Raw genomic sequence first — 26,139 nt, 5'->3', positions numbered from 1 at the left:
ACAAACTATCAGAACTTATGGGACACAGCAAAAGTGGTGCTGAGAGGAAAATTTATAGCTTTGCAAGCACACGTCAAGAAAGAAGAAGGGGCATAACTGCATAGCTTAATGAAGCAGCTCATAGAATTAGAAAGTGCTCAACAAAAGGAACCAAAACTAGGGAGACAGAAGGAAATAACAAAACTGAGAGCAGAAATCAATGAAGTGGAAACCCAAAAAACAATCCAAAAAATCAATGAAAGCAGAAGTTGGTTCTTTGAAAAAAAAAATAAGCCAGATTGATAGGCCACTGGCAAAACTAACAGAGAGAGAGATAGAAACTTGATAACTCATATTAGAAATGAAAAAGGATAGATCACTACTGATATGGCAGAGATTCAAAGAGTAATCAGAAACTACTCTGAGAAACTCTATGCCACTAAAAATGAGAACCTGGAAGAAATGGATAAATTCTTGGACTCTTATAATCTTCCATGGTTGAATGAAGAGGATGTAGCATATCTAAACAATCCCATCACTACTGAGGAAATTAAGACAGTAATCAAATGTCTGCCCAAAACAAAAAGCCCAGGCCCAGATGGATTCACTAATGAATTCTTTCAAACCTTTCAAGAGGAACTACTATCAATCCTGGCAAGACTCTTTCATGAAATTGAACAAACAGAAATACTTCCAAATAGCTTTTGTGAAGCCAACATCACCTTGATACCTAAACCAGACAGAGAATCTACCAAAAAAGAAAATTACAGACCAATATTGCTGATGAACACAGATGCAAAGATCCTCAATAAAATCCTGGCAAATAGGATTTAATACCTCATTAAGAAGATCATCCACTATGACCAAGTAGGTTTCATTTCAGGAATGCAAAGATGGATTAACATCCATAAATCTATCAACATAATACACAACATCAACAACAAGAAAAATAAAAATCACATGATTATATCAATAGATGCAGAGAAAACATTTGATAAGGTCCAACCATTCTTGATCAAAACTCTCAGCAAGATAGGAATGAAAGGTACCTTTCTGAATATAGTCAAGGCCATCTACGACAAGCTAGTGCAAATATTATCCACAATGGAGAAAAAAACTAAAAGCTTTCCTTCTAAATTCTGACACAAGACAAGGCTGTCCTCTCTCACCACTCCTATTCAACATAGCACTGGAAGTACTTGCTATAGCGATTAGGCAAGAAAAAGATATCAAGGGAATCCAGATAGGAAAGGAAGAAGTCAAGCTCTCGCTGTTAGAAGATGACATGATACTCTACTTAGAAAACCCTAAAGACTCTACCAAAAAGCTTCTAGAAACAATAGACTCATATATCAAGGTGGCAGGCTACAAAATTAACACACAAATATCAATGGCCTTTCTTTCTTTTTTTTTTTTCAGTTTTTAGGCCACACCCGGCATTGCTCAGGGGTCACTCCTGGCTGTCTGCTCAGAAATAGCTCCTGGCAGGCACAGGGGACCATATGGGACACCGGGATTTGAACCAACAACCTTTGGTCCTGAATCGGCTGCTTGCAGGGCAAACGCCGCTGTGCTATCTATCCGGGCCCATCAATGACCTTTCTATACACCAATAGTAATAAGAAAGAAATGGGCATTAAGAAAACAACCCCATTCACAATAGTGCCACACAAACTCAAATATCTTGGAATCAACTTGACTAAAAATGTGAAGGACCTATACAAAGAAAACTATAAAACTCTGCTCCAGGAAATAAGAGAGGACATGCAGAAATGGAAATACATACCCTGCTCATGGATTGGCAGGATTAACATCATCAAAATGGCAATACTCCCCAAAGCATTGTACAGATTTAATGTGATCCCTCTAAAGATACCCATGACATTCTTCAAAGAAGTGGATCAGGCACTTTTGAAATTCATTTGGAACAATAAACACCCTAGAATAGCTAAAGCAATCATTGGGAAAAAGAATATGGGAGAAATCACTTTCCCCAACTTTAAACTGTACTACAAAGCAATAGTTATCAAAGCAGCATAGTATTAGAATAAAGACAGGTCCTCAGATCAGTGGAATAGGCTTGAATACTCAGACATTGATCCCCAGACATACAATCACCTAATGTTTGATAAAGGAGCAGAAAATCCTAAATGGAGCAAAACAGCCCCTTCAACAAGTGCTGTTGGCATAACTGGCTAGCCACTTGAAAAAATTGAACTTAGACCCCCAGTGAATCTCATGTACGAAGGTAAAATCCAAATAGATTAAGACCTTGATATCAGACCCAAAACCATAAGATATATAGAACAACACATAGGCAAAACACTCCAGGACATTGAGACTACAGGCATCTTCAAGGAGGAAACTGAACTCTCCAAGCAAGTGAAAGCAGAGATTAACAGATGGGAATATATTAAACTGAGAAGCTTCTGCTCCTCAAAGGAAATAGCACCCAGGATACAAGAGCCACCCACTGAGTGGGAGAAACTATTCACCCAATACCCATCAGATAAGGGGCTAATCTCCAAAATATACAAGGCACTGACAGAAATTTACAAGAAAAAAACAACTAGTTCCATCAAAAAATGGGGAGAAGAAATGGACAGACACTTTGACAAAGAAGAAATACAAATGGCCAAAAGACACATGAAAAAATGCTCCACATCACTAATCATCATGGAGATGCAATTCAAAACAACTATGAGGTACCACCTCACACCCCAGAGATTGGCACACATCACAAAGAATGAGAACACGCAGTGTAGCGGGGATGTGGAGAGAAAGGAACTCTTATCCACTGCTGGTGGGAGTGCCTTCTAGTTCAACCTTTATGGAAAGCTATATGGAGATTCCTCCAAAAACTGGAAATCGAGCTCCCATACGATTCAGCTATACTACTCCTAGGAATATACCCTAGGAACACAAAAATTCAATACAAAAATCCCTTCCTTACACCTATGTTCATTGCCGCACTATTTACCAGAGCAAGACTCTGGAAACAACCAAGATACCCTTCAACCGACAAATGGCTAAAGAAACTGGTATATATACACAATGGAGTATTATGCAGCTGTCAGGAGAGATGAAGTCATGAAATTTTTCTATACATGGAAGTACATGGAATCTATTATGCTGAGTGAAATAATTCAGAGAGAGAGAGAAAAACACAGAATGGTCTCATTCATCTATGGGTTTTAAGAAAAATGAAACATTCTTGCAGTAATAATTTTCAGACACAAAATAGAGAAGGGCTGGAAGTTACAGCTCACCTCATGAAGCTCACCACAAACAGGGATGAGTTTTGTTAGAGAAATAACTAAATTTAGAACTATCCTAATAATGAGAATGTATGAAGGAAATAGAAAGCCTGTCTAGAGTACAGGCAGGGGTTGGGTGGGCAGGAGGGAGATTTGGGACATTGGTAATGGGAATGTTGCATTGGTGATGGGTGGTGTTCTTTACATGACTGAAACCCAAACAACACAATCATGTATATAATCAAGGTTTTTAAATAAAAAATATATTAAAAAATAAAATAAATAAAATTGAGATTTTAACATAGATCAGACCACAGTGAGAAAATCTAGCTCTACAGATATAGTTAGCGTATTAGTTATCAGCTCTACATGAAAATAAAACTCTCCCTTGACTTTCCATTAGTAAGCCAATAATTGTCTTTTAGACGTTTATTTAAGTGCGATTGATGTGAACTGGTAGTAATAAAGGATAAGAAATCTTTCTTTTAAATACATAAATACCTAAATTCTGAATAAAAAAGATTAAAAAATAAATAATAAGTTTATCTAGAAGAAAAATTGAGCCCACCTACATTCAAATCTAACTATTTCTCATGTTCACACTCAATGTTTCAACTGGTGTTTTTAAATTTTATCTTAAATTATGATATTAGAACACTGTCATGTAGTATAATAAAAATTATCATAAACTACAAAACTGCAGAAAATGTGGGCTTACAAGTGGAAACACAAACCTTTCACAAATTTTTAGAACCCAAACTACAAAGACATATTTAAATAAAAATGTATGTTTTAGGTGCTGAAGAGAGTGAAGTGTATAGGGAACTTACCTTGCTTGTCACCAATTCCAGGCATCCCATATTGCTCCCTGGACCTTACCAGGAGTTATCCTGAGCAGAGATCCAGAATAAAGTAAGATCTGACCCAGAAATAACAACAAAAATTTTTTGATAAACTACTTTAGGTTTCTTATTAGCCTGGGATACACAATGTTTCAGGAGCCTCAGGAGCCAGCTCAGGTAATTCTTCCTCTGCCCAGCAGCACATTTCAATGCTCTAGGGGCCTCAATTTTAAGCTTCTGTCTGAAATCAGTTGTTCTGGGGTTCACTAGGTCCACTAAGGTCATCTCAGCAAGTCAAGGATTTCCAGGACTACATTTGGTGATTCTGGGAAACCAACCAGTCCAAGCACCAAACTGACCCTTGTGTTTTCATGAGATGAACACCTCTTTCCCTGCCCCCTAGCGTTGAATACTTCTTAATGACAAAAAAAAAAAAAAAAAAAAAAAAAGTACAATTATTGCATGGCTACTCTTGTTAGGGGCTAGTACAATTTGACTTTGTTTTTAATTTTTATCTCAGTAATTCCCTATTAAAATATTCAGATTGCAGAGAATTTTCTCTCCAATGGCTAAGTATCTTGCTTTGTACATAGCCAACCCATTTCAATCTCTGGTATCTTATGGTTCACTGACTTTTGTCAGAAGTGATCCCTGAGCATAGAACCAGGGATAAGCCCTGATTATATCCAGGTATTTACAAAATTAACGCACAAAAATCATACTCCCAAACTAAAAAAAGCTAAAATTTAAAAATATATGTATCTAATTCAATATTGTGTGAGATTCTGGTATGGGAAAATGATGGAAAGCATTTTAAGTAAATATGAAGTAGAAAAGAAAAATCCTCAAAGTTCTGTAATTACTTTTTTGTTTGGTTCAAAAGATTTGTCAAATATATTTGTAAGATGCCATGTATATATGTAGTTATATAGCAATTGCATAAAAAGTGTGAACTGTGTTATGTATTCTAACCATACATGTATGTATTTTCTGTGATTTCCCTAGAAGAAGCATTTGATGAATTTTTTTATCTAATCTCTGTACCCAAATCCCTTGTTAGTGTTCTGTACAGATCATATTCTTAAATAGAACAATGATGTCCTTTATGCAATGAGCCTCTGAACCAGCATCAGATAAGCTTTGTTAAAACTTTTGCCCTGGTGGACTATGTTTTCATTACTGAAAATGAGAGGAAAACACACACAGACATAAGGACTTTTTAGAAGGTCATCAGCTCCTCATTCTGATAAAACTTCTACAGAGGGCATAGCAGATGATAAGTGCTGGGTTCACCTTCATGGCATATCTAATCAGTACAGTCTTGTAGCTATTGGATTCTTTGTTTTGTGTTGCTGATAAAGACATACAAAATTCAAATTTCACACCCAAACAGCTCTACCTAAATGACTGGTGATGAGTGATTGGAAAATAAACCCTTCTAGAGGTAAATTATGTCTGAAGTGGGGCTAAAAAAATAGAGCAGATGGTTCTTTTTCTTTTTCCTAGGAAGCAGAATTAATTAACATTTGAAAATATTGTTCTCCCTCAGAAAGAACTTTAATACATGTGGTTTTAACAATTGCTTAATATTAACCTTTAATTAGAATGCTGTCCTGAATTTAATTTTTTATTAAACTTAAAAATTATTTATGCCTTTGGTCTAACTACAAAGAATTTATTTCAGAAAGAAGTCCAAATTAAGATCTTTTAATAATTTTTAAATTTATGCCCTTTTCAGCTGTATTCTATTAATGTATTGACTTAAATCAGACTCCTGTCTTGGTAATTTTTTTAATAATGATAAGGTGTCAGATTTCTATCTGCCCACCTCAGTGAGTGCCTAAAACTTGAAGTATAAAGTGGTAGAAATTAAAAATGAATGATGCTCAGATAGGTTATTGATTGTAGGGGCTAACAAACACATAAAGTCTTTAGAAAGAACTAAAGAATGGATTTAGAAAAATAATATGCATTAAGGTTCACCGTGCAGTCCCAATTTACAACTACCAAGCCATTTTTCAGACCATTCCTCATGATACTTAGCTGAAATTCCCATTTTTCATAAATTGTATCGAATACATTAGCTCATCTACAGAATCACACAAGCTGGACAGTTATTAAGTATTTTAAGACGGTTTCTTGGAATATTGTACTTTGGGAGCAATGCAATGAATTATTGGAGCATTAATATCTTGAGAAAAACTTGGAAAAATGGAGGTTGAGCAATCTATTGAGGAAAGGTTTTGGAAAGAAAGTGGTTAAGAATTTTATTAACATCAGAACCACTAATAACTCTCTTTGATCTGGGCATTGAATTAAATTCTAGTGTTCCTGGTACTATTTTGAAATAGAGATCTATTTCATACTACTTGGAATTAAAAATTTTATTACTCTAGAAGTTAAATTCACTCCTAAAAGTACTACCATTAAGTAGAAATAATTTGTAGCATGTCGAAGGTGTCCTGAAAATACTGCACACAAGTTTCTGCTCACTAACTCTTACAGTTGCACTAAAGTGCTTTGGATTTTCAGCTGCTGCATAGCTGCAAGAAAAGCAAAGCTAAATCCCCATAGTAACAATACGCAAGTGCATCTTTGCCTCCCTGCTTCCTGGACTCTCTCCTCACTGACTTCCGTATCTCTGCTTCCTCTTCCAATAGATCATGACACACGAATGTCTCCCTCCTTAACCTATCTTATTGTGATCAGAGAACACCCCCGTATAATTATTATTTTACCTTCTAAGATTTGAAGATTGAGTTGAGGCGCTGAAGAGTTAGTACAGCAGGTAGGGCATTTGCCTTACAAACGGCTGACCAGATTCCCATCCTTTACATACTGTATGGTTCCCTAAAAATAGTCACGAGTAATTCCAGAGTTTGGGGTCAGGAGGAACCTCTGAGCACTGCCAGGTTGTGGCCCAAAAACGAAAGGAAGGAAGGAAGGAAGGAAGGAAGGAAGGAAGGAGGAAGGAGGAAGGAAGGAGGAAGGAAGGTGGAAGGAAGGAAGAAAGAAGGAAAGAAGAAAGAAAAGAAGAAAGAAAGAAAGAAAGAAAAAGAAAGGAAAGAAGAAGAAAGAAGAAGAAAAGAAAGAAAGAAAGAAAGAAAGAAAGAAAGAAAGAAAGAAAGAAAGAAAGAAAGAAAGAAAGAAAGAAAGAAAGAAAGAAAGAAAGAAAGAAAGAAAGAAAGAAAGAAAAAGAAAGAAAGAAAGAAAGAAAGAAAGAAAGGTGAGTGGATTATTATCTTGACAATACTCATCTATTATCTCAAAAAATTGTTCTTTCTATTATGATGACTTTTTTAAAATTCAAAGTGACTTAGTTGCACCTTCTTTCTCTATACTTATATTTTCCCACACATAAAAATAACCACATATCTTACTAAGGCCAACATATATTTGAGTATTTTTAATGTGCATACCATTTAGAGACAGGTATGTTTAAACATAAAACTGTCTTTCAATGCCTTTTACTCACAGAGCATCTCTGTCAACATGTATATACTTATGTATGCACATGTATTTATTTGGACATAGAAAGCTTGATGTTCATATTTTTTATTCTCTTGCTCTTTTTTCCAATAAAGGCATTAGGAAAACTGTCTAGCAACATGACAAAATCATTATGTCACAGCTAAGTGACAAATAGCTCTCCTTGATTGTCCTGAGTGTCTGTCCTAGAATGTATCATCTGGAGGATACTTTTTTAGGCCCCAAGAGTAGCTGTTTCACCTCTTAGTCATGTCCTTTACTGCAGGGAACACACTTTCAAACTCAGGCTCCTTTCTTCAAGGAGAAAAGGAGAAAGGGAAATGTCATGTGTGGAAGCTTTGGTATGTCTGTGTTGGTGAAAGCAAGGGAAGACAGAAACAGTGTGCCCAGCACAGAGCCTCCATGTGGGTGCCCTGGTGTTGATCCCTGTCATTCTACCACCTGCTACTGAGGAGAGAATTTAGTAACCAACTGTAACCACCCTTTTTCTTATAAGATTGGATTGCAAGATGTGGATTGTGGATTATTGGGTCCATTTAGATTGCCTGACAGGTTCTGATATAATCGCACCATTAATCAGCAAAGATCTGTGTAGAAGTCTTTACTAACCAGCCTCTCTCCAGTGCCTGAAAATCTTAAAGAAGATGAAACTACATTTTTTTTCTCTGAATAGACAAATCAAAAATGTCTTTCTCTCCCAGGAAGAAATGAACAAAACTGTTGCTCATCATTCTAGCATGAAAATCAAAGAGATAGAAAATTTTTGTCTTTAAGATGTGTGGAATTGGAGGCAAGCTATCTCTTTTTAGTTTAAAAATCACTTCCATATCCTCTGACATAAACATTTCCTAGAAATCTAAAGACTGGAGTGATAGCACAGCAGGTAGGGCATTTGCTTTGCACCTGGCCAACCTGGGTTTGATTCCCGGCATCCCATATGGTCCCCCGAGCTTGCCAAGAAAAAATTCTGAGCACCGCTGGGTGTGGCCCCAAAACAAACAACAACAAAAAATTAACTATATGTTGATAAGAATCGTCTGGACCCTATACAAATTATTTTTATGCACCAAGCCCTACAATATTTTTAATACCTACATTTCAATATGGTTTATTTAAACCAGATTTGGGGAGAGTAAAGAAATTAAGGCCTTTGCTTTGTATATGACTGAGCCCTCTTCAATACCACGACCACTTATGGTTCCCTGACCAGGAGTAATCCCTGAGCATAAAGCCAGGGGGAAAAACCCAAACACTGATGGGTATTGGTATAAATAACATAACATAACATAACATAACATAACATAACATAACATAACATAACATAACATAACATAACATAACATAACATAACTTAACATAGCATAGCATAGCATAGCATAACATAACATAACATAACATATATGACGATAGGAGCCCAGGGATTCACAGATGTTTATTTAACAGGGGAAGCTGAATTTCAATGCCTAGAAAGTTAAGTTTATTACTTTTATATATTTATATCTTTATAGCAATGAGGAAGACTGTATGTGCAGATGCGATCTTGGAAGTCAGTAAAATTGTTTAGTGTTCCCATTTCTTCAAAGTAAACAATGATTCTCTGACTATATTTTCTTCCCCTTCAAACAAATGAGTACTACCTTAGTTGCTGGGAGTTTCTGGGATGATGGGACTGTAGGGTACTTGGCCAGACTAGCAAGAGAAACCACTTGCCAGATGTAACTATTGAGACTTTGGGTGTCCTCATCACAGCTACAGAATGGAATTTTTAAAATTTTATTCCATCTTAACTCATTTAGTGCAAGCAGTTATGTTTGGATTCTGAATATCTCATGGCTTAATACAGCCTTAGAGCATTATTCATATCACTTTCCATTCTTTCAGCACCCACAACTCTAGTCACAGTGGCCTCTTCTTTGCCCTAAATCTCCTACCTGTTCTTTGTGTCAAATCTCCTATGATAGACTGATCCTCCTGGCTCTTGTCTCTTTTGTCTTTGGGTATTTTTAGTATACTTTTAAAATATGTTTATCCTTAAATGAGTCACTCTGTTTTCTTCTTTTAAATGAATGTTGATTCACTTAACATACTTTCTAACGACGAGAAAATAAGTACTGAGTCAGAGTAGAGAATGCTTTGGGGGATTTTTCTGACCACTTCTCAATAGGGAGTGGTGAAATAAAAAGCATAATCTGGGGGGTGGAGAGGGAGGATGTGAGACATGTCAAAAAACTCCTATATTTTTGTTGCTAGACAGAAATGCTTTCTGGAAACAGTATGATGATAGCGCCCTCCTGAGGTGTGAACATATTATTGCAGATTAGGTAGAAAACAAAGGAAGCACAATAAATGAAAAGAAATTCATTTCTTCATAATGTTTATACATAATTATTTCTCTTTCTTCTTATAATTCTCTTTTAAAGGATACAGAACATAACATCCATAACATCAATTGTCCACTTCGGATGCAGATTCTAAAAAAGCCCTGTCTGTGTACAGAAAGAAGCCTGGGTTCTGGTTCAGTTCTCAGAGACATTCCTGAGAGTGACAAAGAATCGTTCTAAACTTTATCTCACAGGCCCTTTAAGACATCTTGCAAAAGTGTCCACTAATTGGAGAGGATATGTAATTTATGTCTTAAATATATTTTCAAAACCTAGAAGCCCCCATCAAATAATGAATGGATTATGACAACCCCTGTTGGATAACCGGTCTTCACCCTAATCAACTATGGCTTCTTCTGTACATATAATTTATCCCACCTGGGCAAGAAGAGCCTCTGGATAGGCAGTCTACCCCCAACATGTTCTTCAACACTGGGATGATTCTATTCTTCCCAAAATACCCTGGCTCTAGCAGATCTCACACTCCACGTGGTGGAAAGATCCCCAGACTCATTTCACCTCTTCAGCTTGGTTTGGATTATTTCCTGCAGTGGCCTTGTTTCCAGACACGTGTCCCAATTCCCTCAGGTTTGTCGTGAAAAAAAATTACCTCTAGATATTCTGACGATAATTTTTTATAGTTAGTCTATGAGAATTTTTTGGTAATTCTTAATACAACCTAATATGTTCATGTATTTATATGGAACTGGAGATTCCTCAGGTGGCCTCAGGTGGCCTATATGAAGTGGTGCCTCTGTCATGGGGGGAGCACATGAAATGTTTAGGACTGATAAAAAGTCAGCTATAAAGTTGCCAGAGCGATAGTGCACTAGATAAGGCTTTTTTTTTTTCTCTTGCCTTTTCCACTTGGTCCATCACATATGGTCCTCCAAGCACCACCAGGAGTAATTTCTGAGTCCAGTTCCAAGAGTAACTTTGACCACTGCCAAAAACCAAAAATAAAAAAAGTCAGCGATGAGCCCCTCCATGGCTTGGATGTTCTCACCCCACAATCCTACAAAGTAGCCGTCAAGCAGAACCTGATTTCTCCACTTATGCTGCACAAAATTCATAGAAGATGGCCTTATCATTCCATTGCTTGGGAGCTCTAAGAGCTGTTTACTCACTAAAGGAAGTAATTTCTCTTTTCAGGAAAAGATAGTCCTAGACCTTACCCAGACTCATTGGAATAGTGGCCTTTCCCTCAAAGACAAGTTACAGAAGGGTACAAAATCTGATATGTTTTTTAGAGAAGTAAAAGAAGGTAAGGAAAGGTTGGTAGAGACATGTCTAAGAGAGAGCATTGGATTCTCCAAAGTGAAGAGAATTGGTACATATCTAGCATGAAAGCATGAAAACAAACACATTGAGAGGGTAGATGGGGGTGGGAGGTGGGAGTGCACAGGCAATGTGTTTTCAGCAGTATGGATGTCCGTGACATGCATGTTGACAACACATGTATGCTTGTCTTCTGGTCAAGTTATTTTGAATATACTTTACCCATACTACACCTCTTCACTCTGTTGCTAGAGTGGTTGCCAAGGGAGAGTTTGGAGCCCCTAATGGTCTTTGTGGCCTTTGTTCCAACTTTTGATCCTCTTCTCCAAGGGGGGCCAGTTGTCTTTCTTTTCAGGATGCCTCTTGCACTTGACCTGAGATTCTACAGCTCAAAGACTTTTCTGGCTCTTGAGATGGGTTCCTTTGTGTCCATGACCTCCGTGCACTCTGCAGGTTAGTACAGGTTTTGGAGATTACAGCCCCAAAATATATTATCAGGACCTACTATCTATATCCACAACATATATATAAAATATTTATGTGTATAATTACACACAGCATTGTAATAGTGGATATAAAGAAATGAGCTATTGAAGGAAAGATAAATCCCTTTCATGACAAAGAGAAATCTTTATTTTTATTACAGAACTTTGCATTTTGAAACAAGTTTTCCTTATATTTTTAGTAAATGGTGTTAAATCATGTGATCATCAACCAAAACAATAGAAAGGACATTTCTATAGGCCAGACTTCTTTATCCTATTTCAAAGAATACCTGCCTACCAAGAGTTATGACTGTCTATGTCACCAAAGACAAATTGTCTGCTTACTTACTGCCTCAATTCTGTAGTTCCATGAATTCATTCATTTGTGACTCATTTATTGCAATTCATTCTCATTTATTAAAGATCAGCAAACAATTTCTGAGTGTTTTCTTGTTCATTCTTTTTTTATGACTATTTGGATATTCCCAATTTGTATAATAATATTTTTTTCTTTTTTTATAAATTTATTTTTAATTATGAGAACAAAGATGCAAAGAAAGAGGAAAAGGTAAAGTTACAGTGGAAGGACAATCAGCCATAAACAAAATTCTTAGAAGAAAACCCCTTGCTGATACCTTAATTTTTGAACCTTCAGCCAAAGAACATTAAGAAAAATAAAATAGAACCTATGTACAATTACTTTGTCCCTCAAGTCCCCAGATTGTAGTACATTATTAACATTTCTTAGCAGTACACAAAGCAATCTAAGGCCATAAAACTTATGTAACTCCTTAAACAGTGAAGGTATAGTATTTCCTTACATTTCCTTGCCCATGAATATCAGTTTAAGTTAATCACAAAAGTTTAAGTGGGTTTTTTTATTTTAAGAATTAGAGTCAAAGGAGCACTGTATAAATGGTGTTAGAGTTGCAGCTATTGTTTGCATAGGCCCACCAAAATATGAGGGACATGGAAAGGAAAAGCCTTGGCCTAATTACACAGAGACCCTACCCCTGAAGTTTCCTGGCAGAAGACTAACTCTAGGCTCCAGGAAAACAAGTTTGTCCAATCCAAGTCATTGTACTGCCAATACACTTTTATTTTTTACAGTCTCTGTTGTTGGTATCATGTTTCTGTATTAAAGATCCTGGAATCTGCATATCCTAAATTGAAGTCAGGATGGTATAGAGCATCCTTTAGTTTCACCTCACAATAAAAGGGCAATGCAGAGAGCCCTGTCCTGTAAGCAGGTCCTTGTTATTGTCAAGTCTTCTTAGTGTTGAGGGAAGTCTCTTTTGAGCAGATCAATGTCAGAGCAGCGGTAGGGTCTTCCCTGGTAGAAGATTGCTTCCAGATGATGTTATAAATGATCTTTGATGTTTCATAGTTAGCTTCCCTGGTTCAGGGGTGAATAAAGAATGCCCATTTTTCAGAGGCCTGTGCCAGGTCATTATGTCAATGTTCAGGATGTAAGGACCCATTACTCTATAAGATTTCTATGTTCCTACCTCTATTAGATAGGAACTTATTTGTATGTATAGAGTTTTCCCATTTTAATGTGCCTATGCAAACAAGGAACAATGCCACATGGCGTTATAGGCCCATATGGGGGCTTCAAGAACAAGTCCAAAAATCCCCATGACATGGTTAAACATAAGCATTAATCTGAGGGACTCTTTCATCAAAAATTCTGTATTTAACAGCTCACAGAGAGAAGAAAAGATAAAAGTGGGAAAATCTTCACTGTATAAGAGAATATTTAGTAACAGTTACAGCTGTCAAAGAAAATAGACATAAAATATTCAAAAGCCATACGTGTCCATTTTATGTCTTTTGAAATAGTTGGGGGTTGTTAAATCCAGTGCACCACTTTGTTGTGTGATTGGGACTGTGAAGTACTGAAGTTAAACAGGGTAAATGGGGGGTGCTTGGGGTGATAGAGTTAAGGAGTGAAAATGAGCTTTACAGGGGTGTGCGAAAGGACAGAATACAAGATGGACATTCTACATACACAAAACATAACTGAATGATAGGATTAATATTTACTTTGCGCACGGAGGCTATTGCCCCCGTGTGGTTTTGAAAATGTAGACTGGTAAGAAATTGCCAGAGACTGCCTTAATAAAAATGAGTAGCTTTCAGCACCCCCCAATTTGGACCCAACTTTTCTGGCTGCCTGGGCTGGGTCCCAGGGAAGGCCTGGAGGCTGGAGGGTAGGAGAGGGGACAGCTGGGGGCCTACCAAGGCTCCCTGCACCCCCAAGCTAGGGACAAGGCCTTCGAACTGGGGTCTCCCCAGACCCCCATGCCGACTAGAGCTAGCCTCCAGATCAAGAAAGCTATAATAGTATTTTTATCTTGCACAGGTGCATACACAGAATTGAAATTTGAATTATATAGTTAGTATTATTAACTTTTTAAGAAAACACTAACAATATTCTCACAAGAACAAGGAGGGATTTGGTTCCAAGTTCAAATATTTATAATACATTAAATATATGAAGGACACTTTTACAATTGTGTGATACTCTTCTGGACCACCTTATGTTTAATGCTGTCACTTCCTTTTCAGTTCAAAAGTCATTTTCTGTTTAGGAACCTTTTTTGAACTTCCATTCAGAAATAGCAGTGGTTCCTCCATAACTTTGTTCCCATGACTGAATATGAACTTACTAATTGTTACCGATTTCTATTACCATAAGATTATTCCACCCCAAACACTATTTTAATAACTTCTGACAGTTCCTAAAGTGCAGTCAGAGTTCACCTACTAAGTTTTATATTTATTAAATGAAAAAATGAATAAATAAACAAGTCCACTTACAAATTTGTTCCTTTATCTACCATGTTCTCTTTGCATAGAAAACTTATCATGTCTCTTTCCAATTTTATAGAAGACTCATAAAACTTTTCTGTAACTGGAATAAATTCAATATATGGAATAAATTCAATATATACTTATGTGTTAAATAAGTAAAAAAATGCTTTGGAATTCTGGGGCAATGTTTTTAGTTTGTTTGCAGGGCCCCCCGACTCTGACTGGAACTTACTTCTGGTGATGAACTCTGGCTCATCTTGGTGAACCCAGGGGACCATATATTTGTGGGGTATCGACCCTGGGTTATCCACAAGAAAGCAAGTTCCCAAACAGCAGTATTATCTCTCTAGTACCTGCACAATTTTTAATACTTCCTCTACTTCAGGGGTCTCAGCCGTTTGCGGCCCTCCGTAGAACATTTTGTGGCCTGTGGCCGGCTTTCAAATATCGCAGTATTTGCGATTCTTTGCTTACCGAATAATTGCAATAAAAATCGCATTAGTAAAAAAAATCACATTAAACATTCGCATACCCCAGCAGTTCCATTCAGATATGCAAATGTTTAATGCGATTATTTTGCGATTTTTTTCTTACTAATGCGATTTTTTATTGCGAATATTCAGTAAGCGAAATCCTTATGCAGCTCTGCCTCACCCCCGACTTTGCCTCCTGTGGTCCCCAGGTAAATTGAGTTTGAGACCCCTGCTCTACTTCTAGATATAAAATGATTGCTGACAACATATATATACTGTTTCTTTTAATACAATTATCGTTTTTCTAAATCATCTCCCAGTCTTTATTGTCAGTGTAAATATTGACAATTTCTCCAATGCATGTGGATTTCCAAAATATTCCATGTGTCCTCCTACATAGCTCCATTTTAAGTACTCTGTGATTCTTTCTGAAAGAGCAATTATGATAATATATTTTTATTTCTAAGTAAACTATAATTTTCAGAAAACATTCTATTTAAATTTTATTTTCCCTATCTGAAACCATATATGACTCACAAGAAATTAATACACTTAATTAGTAAATGAACAAATTCTACTTACACAATGTTTCAATTACAACTTTATCACTCACTCTTTTTTTCACTAATAAGTTAGGAAAACTTATTAACTTATCTAAAACTTATCTAAAAGCCCTGGTATCATAAATTCTTGATATTTGAAAGCAGAAATATCAATTTCTGGATAAAATGAAATCCCATTAAAGATAAAGACATGTATTCAACCACTTTTATATTCCTTGCTACCTCAAAATTTTTCATTCTGCAAAAGTGTCTTTTTTCTATCTCTACATTTCTTCTTGAAAATATCTCCTCCCATCAAAAAAAAAAAAAAGATTTGAATGTATTTGAGATCTCACTAGAAATGTAGATTCTGATCCAGTAGGTGTTCTGGCACCTGCATTTCTGGAAAGCTCCAAGCTGATACTAAAGTTTAGGAGTCTTGGATCACAGTATAAGTAGCAAGACTAACTCTTGTTTCAATATGCAATTGGCAGGTCAAGGTCTTCCAGAATACTATGGTAAGATGAAATTGGCTTCAAGGTAGTGAAAATAGTATTCACCAAATCTCTCCATTACAGGAGACTTGAAGCATAGAAATCATTATCCCAAGTTAATTTAAAAAGAACATTTTATAGTTTCAAGATATTTTGGGGGGCCACATCCGGCGTTGCTCAGGGATTACTCCTGGCTGTCTGCTCAGAAATAGCTCCTGGCAGGCATGGGGGACCATATGGGACACCGGGATTTGAACCAACCACCTTTGGTCCTGGATCGGCTGCTTGCAAGGCAAATGCCGCTGTGCTATCTCTCTGGGTCCTAGTTTCAACATTTTAAGCTAAACTTTTAGTTGGATCATTGCTATCTGATGTAAGAAAACACTTAAACGCCTAGCTTTGTCACATTTTATAAAAATTCAATTAGTTAAAGTCCAAAACAAAGGAACTGTGTTTGGTGGGAAAATAGCATCTGGGTATAATAGAGCATAGAAATGACTCAGAATATTTTAAAGTTTGATGCTATTTTACTTTATTTATATGTTACATGAATAAAATTTTTCCATAGTAGTTAAGTAAAAATAATGTTTGATATAGAAAGATCAAAATGTCTATTAGGACAGCTGTATTAACTAGAAAAGCAATATGGGGATATTGTTGGTTTGATTAAAAACATGGGACTATAGGCAAATTAATGAAATTATTTTTAGATGGTGGTAGTGGAGATAGGATTTCCAAGCAATACTCAAGGTAACTATGGCAGAGACATTATATCCATACTCAGTTGAATGAACTAACAGCTTGCAATGCAGTGCTGCTTAGGCCTTTCTAGTGTTCAGAGGTTACAGTCAACATTACCTAGGAACCTTGGAAAAACAAGAGGATGCAAGAGACCAGGGTCTTGAACATGCATGATATGTTGTCTGGCCCTTCATACTATCTTCCTGGTATTTGTATGATGTTTTCTTGACTTCATTGTTGTATAAGCTAAATTTACAAGTGACAACTCATGCAATGAGTTGCATGTAAATACAAATCCAACAAAAATGTATTTTAAAGAATTATAAAAAAAGATGGCTGGTAGAAATGTGGTGTACCCCAAAACACAGTACAAAAATTCTGTCTAGTCCAGCCTTATGGAAAACAATATGAACAGTCCTCAAAAAATTGAAAATTTGCTCCCATATGATCTAGTTAAACCATTCCTAGGGATATACCTTAGGAACACAAAAACACAATACAAAAATGCTCTCAACATGCCTATGTTTATTGTAGCTATATTACAATAGCCAGAATCTGGAAACAACCCAAATGCCCAACAACAGATAAGTGGCTATAGAAACTGTGGTAATGAAATACTATATAGCTGTCATGAAAAATGAAGTCATAAAATTTTCCTATGCATGAAAGGACATAGAAACTATTATGCTGAGTGAAATGAGGCAGAGGGAGAGAGGTAATACAGAATAGTCTCACAATAAAAGACAGTATGGCAATAAAACTCATAGACAATAGATATGATATTTGAAAGGACAAACCCATGATATAATGCTTACCACAAGGATTAGTGAGCTCACTTAGAGAAATAACTACACCAACAAATATCATGATAATGGTAGTGAGTGAGAGTAATATCTACAAGACAGGGGAAGGTGGGAATTGGGGGCTTTGGTGGTGGGAATGTTGCATTGGTGAAGAGAAGTGCTTGTTTATGACTGAAACCTAAATACAAATGTATTTGTAATCATAGTCCTTTAATATATTAATAAAAAGTTTCATCCAAATCAGAAAAAAAATGCCTTCTGCACACCTATATTTATTTCAGCTCTATTTACAATAGCCAGAATCTGAAAGCAACCCAGATGCCAAACAGAAGAGTGGCTAAAGAAATTGTGGTACATATGCACAATGGGGTACTATGAGGCTGTCAGGAAAAATGAAGTCCTGAAATTTTTCTATACGTGTATGAACATGGAAACTATTATGCTGAAGAAATAAGTCAGAGGAAAAGAGATAGGCCCAGAATAGTCTCACTCATCTATATGATTTAAGAAAAATAAAAGGCATTATTGTAATAATGCCCAGAGATAATAGAGATGAGGGCTGGAAGGACCAGACCACGATATGAAACTTACCACAAAGAGTGGTGAATTTAGTTAGAGAAATAACTACACTGACAACTATCATGACAATGGTAGTGAGTGAGAGAAATAGAATGTTGGGGAGGAGGGAGATGGGGGACATTGGTGGTGGGAATGTTGCCCTGGTGAAGAGGAGTGTACTTTTTTTATAACTAAAACTCAATTAAAAATATGTTTGTAATCATGTTGCTTAAATAAAGGTATTAATCTAAAAATAAAGAAATGTGGTGTACTAACTCTGGATTATTTTCAAATTGGGGATACGCCAAGTGACATTCTTATTTCCCATCCCACTGCCACAGGAAAATGCATGCCTCCACCTATACCCTTCATCTTCCCTGCAGAAAAAACTTTTCAGCTTCACTTTAAGATCCAAAAGAAAATGATAGTCACCAACTCTTCCCAGGTATTTGGTTCAGAATGATATTTTTCCAGCTTTCTCAGAAAAGGAGGGGCAGATTCCCTTTCTGCCTGAAGCTATAACAACCCACAGCCAGAACAACACACTGACAGTAATTCTCAGCTCCAATATTTAATTTTATCACACTGCCAAGCCAGCAAATGTTTTTAGATCTATAGATCCTGCAATGTGTGACTGTAAGTGGCTGTGTGACACCTCAAACCTTTATGGTAGTGTCAGCCCAGTAGGATACCGAAAATCTAATGTGAAAGTTACATAGAAATCTACCAAACTCAATAAGCTTAAACAGTAATACTGAAATTCAACTAGTATCAACCACAGCCTAGTAAACCCTTAGACACTGATTTTAGCAACAACATAGAGAGATAAAAAAAATACCTTAAATTGATCCTTGATAACTAAATGTTGGCTTTGTGTTGTAACAAATACTATGAAATATATTTGTAGGTGCCTGAAAAGAGGCAAACTAGGGTGGTGGGTGGAAAATTGGGTGCACTGCTGAAGGGAAGGCCACACTAGTGGTGGGATTGTTTTCTGACATTTAATGCCTGAAACAAATGTATTATGAACAATTTGGTAAATCATGGCATTATGATAAATTATTTTTATAAAGAAATAAGATGAGACAGTTAAGTGTCTATCTTGAGTCATCTGCCTAATATTTGAAAGATCCTTCACCAAAGTTTCCAGAGATTTCAGGTATAAATACAACCAGCACTTCTTCAAGGCCAGGACCTTGCAAAAGAGATATACCATAGACAGAAGGGAATACAGGGAAATGAACAAGGAAAGCTATATCTTACCTAGAGAATGATTTAAAGATAAAAAATAGGCAGTAAAAAAATGATAAAACAGAAAAATACAAAGGAAGTTTTAGGGTTTGAATTCTCACACCACCACAGAGAGAAGTAAAAAAAAAAAGAGTGAACATATTTTGTTTCTATTAGCTAATATTTGTGATACATTTGCAAAGTAGTAAGGCAATCAATCCATCAAAGGATATTTTTCATTTTAGAGATAAGAAAACTGAAACGTAGGAAGATCTAGACTTGGCAAACAGAGCTCAGGACACTAGCTATAAGATATCTTCCAAATATCTTCCAAATCCAGTATCTCTGTTCTGAATCCAGATGCTTTCTACAGATTCCCACATGCCATTCTTAATGGAAAATTCCAACTTGAGATCATAGCTTGTGATTTATGAACTTCATGTTAAAACACTTAATGCATCATCAATAATAATCACATTACAATCCTTCACTACAGAAGTAAAATATGCAGAATCCTTTTACCCAGCTAGTAGAAGAGTGACTTGGCCAGGACACCATTTATAAATTGGCAAACCTGAGACATAAATAAATCCTAGCTGTCTCCGCCTCCTTAAAAGGGTTTAATTCCATTTTTTATCTGGCAGCCAGCCTTTCCAAGAGAATTTGCAAGGTACAACAGCTTCCAAACACCTGGCGAGCTTTTTCCACAGAAGTGCTCCCAGATACTAACTCCATCCATGTTTTCCTTTTCCTGTCTCCTGAACTCCACCAGCAGCTGAGCCAAGGATGACTCACTTATGCCAACTAACAAAGCACCATGCTTTGATTATTCATAAATCATAAGGCTCTTCCAAAAACAGGAGGATAGTCTGAACTATTCTTAAAATAATTTTTCAAATATGAATGTTTATTACATCTAGCAGGAATTTGTTTTGAAAATAATAGTTGATACCGGCGATGTGCCATCAAAATTCAGTGACTAAACCAATATCCTACACCAATTCTTGAAAAATATAACATTTCCAGATAAATAAGTTTCTATATGCTTTCTGTATTAGAAGAACACAAAGGCCAGAATGAAATAAATGTTTTGTCAAGAAAAAAAATTACTTTTTCTGTTGAAAAAACTAACAAGAAACCACATAAGTAGATGTATTTCTGGATTTAATATCAGCAAAACCAGAACTGATGATAGTAAAAAATTTTAAAGGTTTGCATACATATCTATAAAATATGGTTTAAAGATAAGAGAAAATAAGAAATACCATTAGAATTGAGCTCTCTAATAACTTTAATCATAAAATATTTATAATATTCTAACTCAATTATAATATTCTAACTTAATAATTTATTTATTGTCCTACCATTTTTTTACCTTCCTTGCAGATGACCAGCCTGATTTAATCTAAGATGATCACCCACATAGTCCTTCAAGAGTAGTAGTTTCTGAGGACAAAGCCAGAAGTAAGCTCTGAATAAATCCTGAGCCCCCCAAATATATATACACACATGTACATATATATACATATACATATATATTCTTCAATTATATGTGTTATATATCCTATTACATATATTATTCTATTTATAATGATTCAGGAAGATGAGATTTCATTGTATTTTATTCAGCACCCACCCATGCTAAACTATAAAGAAGAGAGGAGTCTTTTAAGAGTCTATATATAATAAGACCATGGGCCAGAAAGTTCTGATTAATTAGTCTTAAAGAAACCCCCAAATTTTATATGTATTCTTACTTGAACTTTAAGCAGACAGCTTGAACAATTTACTTTTATGTTTTAAATTATCACAGATAGACTATTTTACATTATCTTGAGTGCCAGAAAATTATCAGAAAATTTTCTAGTAAAATAGACGCTAATGAGATATTTTGCCTCTCCCTTTCCTTTTTGAAATTATTCCATAAGACTTTTCTAGCTGTATTGAAGTATTTCTTGGAAATTACAAAAAGTGTTGCTCATATGTCCCAGTCTTTGTAACATAGCACATTGTCCCACATTAAGTCACACAAGCAAGTCCATGATCTACTTATTCTATGGGCCCTGCCATTTGGAAAGGAATCTATTGATTTTCACTCAACACATCACTAAAACTTAAGTTTGCCTAGGTGAATGCCTTTTGTTTTCACATCTGTTCTTTCTGCCTCAATGTCTCTTGGGCTCTGGGGTCTAGACACAGTGTCCAGGCTTTCCTTTGGTGTAATTCTAGTTATCCCTCATTGAGATCTAACACTCTATGCTTCTCTATCTAGCACAATTTTTCTAAGAAAACCCCAAATTGAGCTCCAAATATAAAAAAAAAAATTCCATGATGAGGAATGCAATTGACCTCTTTCTGAGTTATTGTGACGAGCCAACTGGCCTATGGTCCCTTATCTGCAGCTGTATGCATATTCCATCTATATTCTGACCTTCACTAAGGAAAGTGAGTTCTGATCTGTGTAACTGGCCAGTAATCATGGGCAGTGAAACTTGTCATCTCATTGTTCAGTTTCACTCTAAGGAACAATTAACGTTTGATGGATAAATCCTTCCTTAGGTTGTATTGAAAATATGTCCAATCTCTTTCCATGTGACCCTAAGTCTGGGATTTGGAATATAGTAAACTACATGTGGGTGATTTATGTCTCTCAGCCCATCCTCTTATCTCATTTTGACAAAAATATTAACAATATTATAAAGATAAGAAAAATCTATAGACTGAAAACCAGAGGGAATTCCTGCTAATTTCTGCATCAATAGATGCAGTTCTATACAAAAAAAATGCTTTTGAATAACAGTGGATTTATCAAACTCTGAAACAATTCCAGAAAGGTACTTAAAAAAAGACTTTATTTTAGTAAATTATCCCCAAAGCATATGTCAGGTCATATCTGGCCACAAGCTATTGTAGTGTAATTTTACATTGCTCCAAAACCATGCACTTTCTTCCATCTACATGTCTGTTTCATTCAGAAGATAAAGTGATAAATAATAATATAAAAAAAAGAAGTATGTGTACTTATTATGAATGAAATCCAACTAAAAACATGTTTATAATCATGGTGCTTAAATATATTATTAAAATAAAAAAATCTAAATACAAAAACATTAGGAAGATTAGTCATAAACATGTTGCAACCTTGGAGTGTTGGCTGAAGGAGAAAAGTTACATTTGTAGAAGGAGTGAGTTAGGATTGCATAATTTTCTCCTTTATGCAATCATTATTTTTCAAATCACTGCAGACACAGAGTGAATAAAAGAAAAGCTTGTCCTTAAAGACAACATTTTTCAGAACAGAAAAATTGTGCCTGGCCTAATATACAAATTTATGTTGAATTTTATTTTTAAAACTATTCTATTCATGAGACATTAGTTTGTGGGCACAATGCTAACTCTTTAATGGTGAATTCTTTAAAAGTAAACATTTGAATGAAAGTATTCTAAAAGTCTTCTTAAAACTATTGATTACATTTTTCCTAACAGCTGCATAGTTTTTCATTGTATAGATATACCACTGTTTCTTTAGCAACTCTATTGTCGGGTTTCTATGTTGTTTCCAGATTGGCTACTGTAAAAGGTGGAGTACATTGTATGACTGAAACTCAATCATTAATAACTTTGTAACCACAGTGCTTAAATAAAGTAATTTAAAAAAATAAAACCGAAAATAATATATATCTATACATATAAAAATAAAAATCTATTATGATATTCATTCCTGTGTTTTTCATTAATTACATTATTTAAACACTGAAATTACAAAGCTGTTCATGATTGATTTTCAGTCATATAACGTACACTTCTTCACCAGTGTCCATTTCCTACCATCAAAGTCCCGGTTTCCCTCCCATCCTCCTCACTACCTACCTCTAGGGCAGACATTTTACTTCTTTCTCTCACTCTCTCTCTCTCTATCGTTTTTCTCTTTTAGACACTAGTTGTCTTTGACTAAAGTAAGAACTGTATGTTTACTTCTATGCTGCCAATGAAATTTATGCGTTTACAATACTTAATATTTTCAATTATATTGAATGTTATGTGAACAATTTTTATTTTACATCTATAAGGATTTTTATTATAATCCTTTACTTATTAATAAGAACACATAGCTAATATCTATAATCTTTTTTGTTTTGTTTTGTTTTGTTTTTTGTTTGTTTTGGGGTCATACCCAGTGGCACTCGGGGGTTACTCCTGGCTCTGTGCTCAGAAATCGCCTCTGGCAGGTTCTGGGGATCATGTGGGGGATCGAACCAGATTCTGTCCTGGCAGCAAGCAATGCAAACACCTTACCACTGTGCTATCTTTCTGGCCCCTACTATAATTTTTTCTAATATAAAGCCAATTTAGTTCCTTTTCTTGAGATAAAAGACTCTTTTATACTTCAGATCAGACCTGTTCAATAATCTCCCTCTATCTCTCTTTTGTTTATTTTTTAAATTTCTCTTCACTCTTTATTAAATTAACATTTGTATCATTTATCAATTTTATATAAACCTTAAAAATGTATCAGCACATAATATTCATAATCTTACATTTCAATTTATATACCTGTAAAAATAAGTACATTTTTATAAAAATTTTACGTGGTCAAATTTATCATTGATTTAGTATTTTGTATGAAGGACCATGAGGTCTGTGGAGGTGATTGTGGTGGTAAAATGATGTGTGGATGCAGGAGAAATGTGTGAGGACAAAATCGTAAAACCCAGTACCTAAGTAAACACTGTTTAAAATGATTTCAGAGTGAACAGATTGAATCTAAAATAATCAAGGACATAAATTTGCATGTGTAATATAAAGTCTATGAAAATATAAACCTCTTATTGTTTGGGTTTTTTTTTGGGGGGGTCACACCAAGTGAAGCTCAGGGGTTACTCCTGGATCTGTGCTCAGAAATCGCCCCTGGCAAGCTCAGAGGACCATATGGGATGCTGGGAATCAACCACTGTCAATCCTGGGTCGGCTGCATGCAAAGTAAACACCCTACCGCTGTGCTATCTCTCTGGCCCCATTATCATTCATTTTTAAAAGCAACGTTCTGTTATTTCATAGATGGCATGAGACCAGTTGTAAAACTGGAAAAGTTCCAGATTGTTCAAAAGTTTACATTACACACTTACCCAGAGTAAAGAGGACATTTTTTAATCCTAGTGAATATGTGAGTTAAAAATTATCATGAACTATATAAAAAAGAATTCTAAGTAACTGCTCAGTGGACTCATTTTGTTTTCATCAAGAATCAAAGACTGTCTGTCACTTAAGTTGAATTCAAAGATAAATTATCAGCACAGTTTCTTTATTTAAATAAAACTAAAGTCAATTAAATCTCAGGCTTCAAATAGTGAAAATCTCAGTCTCTAATAAAATATTCAAAGATAATTTTGAATGAATGCATCAATAAATATGGAGAAGTAATGTTGACAGAGAACATTAAGAGCTAGCTTGGGAGAGAAAATACCACTAAGCCTCTGTAAAATCTACTAGAAAGATTTTTAAAGCATCAGCCATATCTGTGACATCAGACGAGGCAATAAGATGGGAACCTTTATAAAGGCACTAATTTTCAGTCCAACCCTGTTATATCTACCTTCTTAAGAATTTTTCATCTATCCTCAATGAGGAAATGTAACCAAACTATACCAGAGGTTGCATTTGTTTTTACCAGTTGCACAGTTCTTTGTGCTGAGGTGCAATAACAGATTTCCAGCGCTAGAGGAAAGAAGAACAAAGACAAAAGAAAAGCAGGAGGTTTGTTAGTGTGTGAGAAAGTAAGCACAAGAGAGACAGACAGAAGCCAGACACAGAGAGAGTAGAGTGAGTGTGTGGTTATGTTTGTGTGAGATAGAGAGAGAGAGAGAGGAGAGAGAGAGAGAGAGAGAGAGAGAGAGAGAGAGAGAGAGAGAGAGAGAGAGAGAGAGAGAGAGAAGAGTGATCTATAAGGTGATTCTTCTCTTTAGAAACCTTAGGAGTCAGGCTGAGAGATAGCACAGTGGTAGGGCATTTGCCTTGCACTCAGCTGATCCAGGAAGTATGATGGTTCAAATCCCAGCATCCTTTCTCCCTCTCCAGGGAAGTGCTGGCCAGAGCCCCTTGAAGCTCCATCTCCAGATGCAACACTCAAATGGAAAATATGCCATGAAATCACTATCCTTCTATGTGGTGATGTCAGGCCTTCCAGAGCTGATGCAAGAGTGTGCCTCAGGTGCCCTTAGCTGCACTGGGAAAGTCTATGTCTGTAGCTCTTCTGGGTGGTCCAGTGTGTGCAGGAGCCCCCAATGATTATGCAATCAGAGCCTCTTGGGGTGCTGTTTCCTTGGAGAAGCACATAGAGCCAGGAAAGTGAAAAGCTCTGAAATCAGACTTAGTAGCCACCAAACCTGGCCATCCATCTGCTGGTGGTTTTGTGGGGCCAGGAACCCCATGGGGGTATGTGTGGTGGGGGCTTTGAGTCTATGAATGTGAGATGCAGGCATTCAAATCCCCAGAGTCAGCCGCACAGCTAGAAAGGACATCCATCACATATCTGCATCACAAGCCTGCAGCTGCCTTGTTGAGCACCTGGAAAGGAGGCAGAAACCACCCATATTCCCACCTGCAGTCAGGGAAGCCAGACTCTGTGGGCCTGTGGGTATGGACTTTGTAGGCAAAGAGGACCTTGAGATCATAAAATCTGAACCAGGTCCCCTGGAGTTGGACTGCAGTGCCATGAGAATGTACCAGCTTCTCTCTGTTTCAGCCAATGCAATCACATATTCCCTCAGTGC

At 36.2% G+C, this 26,139-nt stretch overlaps 1 protein-coding gene across 1 annotated transcript in view; it reads left to right on the top strand.

Moving 5' to 3' along the window:
* The first annotated feature begins 11,372 nt into the window (after positions 1-11,372).
* LOC126001641 (scaffold attachment factor B2-like) overlaps positions 11,373-26,139 on the top strand; it is a 117,374-nt gene continuing 102,607 nt past the window's right edge. The window contains 1 exon segment of the mRNA XM_049768919.1: positions 11,373-11,679. Within this exon segment, the coding sequence (XP_049624876.1) occupies positions 11,373-11,679 (307 nt within the window).

Source organism: Suncus etruscus, chromosome 2 (genome assembly GCF_024139225.1).
Source record: "Suncus etruscus isolate mSunEtr1 chromosome 2, mSunEtr1.pri.cur, whole genome shotgun sequence".
Classification (NCBI taxonomy): domain Eukaryota; kingdom Metazoa; phylum Chordata; class Mammalia; order Eulipotyphla; family Soricidae; genus Suncus; species Suncus etruscus.
The sequence above is the reverse complement of the archived record's forward strand: the minus strand, read 5'-3'. Positions and strand labels throughout refer to the sequence as shown.